Source organism: Cynara cardunculus (genome assembly GCF_001531365.2).
Source record: "Cynara cardunculus var. scolymus isolate 2C chromosome LG 5, CcrdV1, whole genome shotgun sequence".
Classification (NCBI taxonomy): Eukaryota; Viridiplantae; Streptophyta; class Magnoliopsida; order Asterales; family Asteraceae; genus Cynara; species Cynara cardunculus.
In genome coordinates this window covers 35,523,043-35,527,860 of record NC_037532.1, presented here as the reverse complement: position 1 = coordinate 35,527,860, position 4,818 = coordinate 35,523,043, and the positions used below count along the sequence as shown (strand labels likewise).

General features: G+C 33.1%; 1 protein-coding gene across 1 annotated transcript; it reads left to right on the top strand.

The window, feature by feature from the left end:
• Positions 1 to 2,919: 2,919 nt before the first annotated feature.
• LOC112512121 (transcription factor MYB16-like) lies at positions 2,920 to 4,616 on the top strand. The gene is made up of 3 exons (XM_025117961.1): positions 2,920 to 3,078; positions 3,199 to 3,328; positions 3,486 to 4,616. Exons 1-3 carry the CDS (start codon positions 2,946 to 2,948, stop codon positions 4,381 to 4,383), a joined length of 1,161 nt encoding a protein of 386 aa, XP_024973729.1. The 5' UTR covers positions 2,920 to 2,945; the 3' UTR covers positions 4,384 to 4,616.
• Positions 4,617 to 4,818: the final 202 nt, after the last annotated feature.

The following is a 4,818-nucleotide window of genomic DNA, read 5'->3' as shown; positions in this document are numbered from 1 at the left end:
ATGGTACCACCGTTTGAAAAAAAAAACCCGTATATTTGTTTCTTATAGTCAAACGGTGCTACAGTTTGAATTTCTTTCCCTATATATTTTTTTTCTTATAGTCAAATGGTGTTGTCATTTGAATTTTTCTTTGAGTCCGTCCCTGTTTGACATAGAAAATAAACGAAAACTACAGGATGATTTATAGGTTTATTAAAGTCCAGGTTCCACTTTCAGATTTTTCACTGAACCCTAAAAGGATCGAAATTGAAGTTTAGTTGTTTATAATAATTGGAAATATTCAACCACAAGGGTGGTGCCTGATTGGTTTGAACTTGGCTCCAAAGGTCAAAAGTACCAGGAGGTCTCAGGCTCCAATCCAAAGAGAAATAAAAATCCCCTTGTGTACACGGAAGTTCAATGCGGTGACTCCGGGTTATCTACAAAGCAGATGGTCGCCCTGAAATTAGTCGACTTACATAGCAGGTTGTATATACAGGTTAATAATAATAAAAAATTTGGAAAGATGAGAGTAAATTGGACGGTGGGTTTGGGAGAATTTAATGGATTCTTGGTTGTTATATAAATAGAGTCGACTGAATAGTTGAAGGGGGCTCAATACCCGCTTGTCCCCTCGCCCACTGCTAACTTGGTGTATCTGAGTTTTTATGTGAGATTCAATGTGAACCACTCGTTTAAGATATTTAAAAATATTTTTTAAATAAGTTAAAAAGGTAATATAATAATACTATTTTTAACAATTAATTAAAAGATTTAATTAAATTTTTTAGAAGAAAATATTTAATTAAAATTAGTTACCTAGTATATCAGTTACTTAATATACATCGTATTTTAAAGATGTTTATGAATCAAAGTGTATTATAGTGATAACATTCACAATGTTTCAAGTGTATTACAATGCATTTTATTTGTTTTATGAAATGTGTATTTTTGTTATTTTCATTGTTTTATAAAGGGTATCATTTGTGCATCCTGTATGCATATCTGAGTATCATAGTGTGCGTCGTTTATATGTATCACAGTGTGTATCTTGTGTTCACATAAAGTTCATCGGAATAAGGTTCGTCGAATAAGATTCGTCGGAGAGAGGAAAGATGAGATGAGAGATGAGTGAGGATATTTATAAAATTCCTAAAATGCTCTTAATTAATTATTTAAGTTAAAATTACAAAAATTATTAATTTCATAATTTAACCTTTGATTTGTGGTTGAGATTGGATCTCATGATTACCACAAACAAAACAATTCTCATTTGATTAGGTCCCATTACATATATATGTATGTATATGTATATATATATATATATATATATACTTCATTCTCTCTCATTTTTTTCTTTATTTTAGAGGAGAATTTAACATAACTGTTGGATTAAACGTTTTTTAATAATTTTAAATTACATAAAATAACATAACTGTTAGAAATGTTCTAAATTATATAAAAAAATATAAAAGTTAAAAAAAGAAAAAGTTAAGTGTAACACTTCAAAACATGTGCTTTTATATCCCATTGAGGCTACCGACCAATCTTTTGTGCCCACGTGGCCATCTCCCTATTTTTTTTCTTGTTTATGTCCTATTTATCTGAGAAAAATATAAGATAAAAAGTAACGTACTTTAACTTGATTCATATTTTGGGTGATGTACTTTAAAACTTTTATTTTGGTACTTTAGATGTAAAATTTTAAACATTTAAGTACCCGGGTAAACGGTTGAATACTAATTTTAGATTAAAAAAAATTAATTTTATATTAAAAAAATATTTGTCACTAACCATGTCAACAAATAATACTGAGTTGAATACCACATCACTCGTCACATCAACATGATAACCGGTCAATGCTTCAACAAATTACCCTGATACTTAAGATGTTTAAAACTTTACATCTTATGTACCAAAATGGAAGTTTTAAAAGTACATTACTTAAAATAGGATTCAAGTACTTTTTCATGCAATTTGGCCAAAAATATGAACTTCTTTTTGTTACTTTATTTCAGATAAAATCTGGAACAAAATTTTGATTTTTAATACCGAAAAAAACAATTTTCTATGATAATTAAGATTATCGATTTTTAATCTCGTTCACGCACAGACAACAGAAATTTTAAATACTCAGGTTTACGTTTAAGGGGTCTTTAAACAATAATTATCGAAGGTTGGTTTAATATAAAAAGGTTAAATATTGTGGGAAAGTGAAAAAGAGGATTCATATGTGAATTATTGAAAAAATCCGAAATATATATATTTGAAGATGCATATGTAAACTGACGTTGCAGATTAGTTATATATTTTCAAATAGATTTTTTCAATAATTCACATGTGAATCTTCATTTAATATACTCTTCATATTTTCTCGTGATATTTAACTTTATTATTTGAATCTCCCACCGGTAAACAAACACATTCTTCGCATACAAATAAGTTTTTTTTTTTAAGTATATAATATATTTTATATACAACAAATGAAATAAATAAACTCACACACCTTCCTCATCATTGATGAAGTTTGAACCTCTGACCTCGTAAGAGACAAGAGGCTCAGATACTGCTAGGACAAAGGCGCTTTTCATAGAAAGAAGTTGAAAGAAAGTAAGCAACCATTTTCATCAAAATTGGTCGATTTGTTGTAACTATTTGAATTTACTAAATTACCCTGCAAAAAAAATATCGTCAAACTTTCAAAACATTCAGTTATTATAAACTATATATGAAAGTGTATAGAAAGTTGTCTTTATTGTACCAACCTTTAAGAACATGTAGAGGGGTATTTTGGTCATGCATTGTTGCAAGTATATAAATGGAAGGACCTCAAACCTTGTATCTTGTTTTATCTTTCGAAAATCGAAGCCAAATCCCGAGATCACTAACGAACGGCGGATCCCAGTGTGTTTTCTCTCCCTTTTCTCCTTCTGATATAAAAGCGTAAAACAGAAGTAAACAAGAAAATGGGACGATCTCCGTGCTGTGATAAGGTCGGATTGAAGAAAGGACCGTGGACTCCCGAAGAAGATCAAAAGCTTCTAGCGTACATCGAAGAAAATGGTCATGGCAGTTGGCGCGCTTTGCCTACGAAAGCTGGTTTTACTTCTTTTACTCACTTTTTATTCGAATAATTCTAAGAAACACGGTTGTGCAATTTGAAACACGTATGATTTAATGTATGATTATACGAAATATTGATGTGAAAACACGATACAGGATTGCAAAGATGCGGTAAAAGTTGTAGGTTGCGTTGGACAAATTATCTCAGACCTGATATTAAAAGAGGCAAATTCAGTCTTCAAGAAGAACAAACCATTATTCAGCTTCATGCTCTACTGGGTAACAGGTATTTGTATTATTTATGCCCATTTACTGTAATAAAATGTAAGAAACTTAAAGTATTATGTATAATTCAGTCATATAAAATACTTTTAGAGAATAAAATTTGTTTAATTATTTATTATATGAAAATACAGTTCTAATTTTATTCTGTTTGTGCTTAGGTGGTCGGCCATAGCAACTCACCTGCCAAAAAGAACGGATAACGAGATCAAGAACTACTGGAACACTCATTTGAAGAAGAGGTTGACTAAAATGGGGATTGATCCGGTGAGTCACAAGCCAAAAAATGATACCCTTTTGTCTAGTGATGGTCAGTCGAAGAGCGTGGCTAACTTGAGCCACATGGCTCAGTGGGAGAGTGCTCGGCTTGAGGCTGAAGCCAGACTGGTCAAACAATCAAAGCTTCAATGCATAAGCCCGGTTGCAAAACAACCGGGATCAGTTGAATCTTCGTCGACCTCTTTTAAGTTGTTAGCGCCAGCATCAGGGCCACCTACTAAATGTCTTGATGTATTAAAGGCATGGAACAGAGTTTGTGGAAACAAGCATAATGATGTCGGTGGTGGAAATGGAGGTGGAGATCTGGAATCACCAACTTCCACAATTTCCACCACCGGAGCTGGAGAGAGCTCCACTAATTTTTTTGAGTTCGTCGGCGGCAATTCGTCGGGATCTTGCGATGATGGAACCACAGGCGAAGAATGCGAAGATGAATGGGAATACAAGGATGAAAATCAATTAGAGAATTCTGTTCCCATAACTTCCGCATTCAACGGACTTAACATGCCGTCCATAGATAATGCTTGGACCATTGATTCATCAAAGTCCGACAACAGCAATAACAACAATAATGAGCATGTGCCCGGTGGCAATTTCTTAGAGAGTTTTACAGATCTTCTATTGAGCAGTTCAAGCACTAGTAATCGCGGCAGTGATTTAAACACCAGCCTCGAACCTAATGGAGTCACGAACAGTTACCACGAGGACAATAACAAGAATTACTGGAATAACATTCTTAATTTGGTGAATTCTTCGCTACAAGATCCACCTCTGTTCTAGATAAACCGTCTCTCTCGCATTTTTTTTTTGTTCCTTTTTTCCGACCAAAAGCAGTCGTTGGAAGGCTTGCAAGTGTGTTGTAAGAAAAAAAAACGTGTCGATGTTTAGGGTTTCCTGCTTTGTCAATAGTTTCACTTTGTAATAGCTCAAACTCCTACCATTCAGTATGTAAACAGTGCTTCTACTAGATCTGATTTCTAAGGTCCTTCATCAAAACCCTGTTGTAGAGCTCAGGGTTCGTCTGCCCCTTTTCATTTTTCGAGCAATTTTTTAATTATACCAATTTAATTTATTTTTTCCGAAAAAAATTCCGCCACAATTTTTTTGACTAAAAAAGTGGTCCGAGCTAAAATTGTGTTCGAGTTCGATTTTAATGTATCTATTGTACTTGTACTCCTTTTTTCTCTGCTTTCACATGCACTGTCTTCCACTATT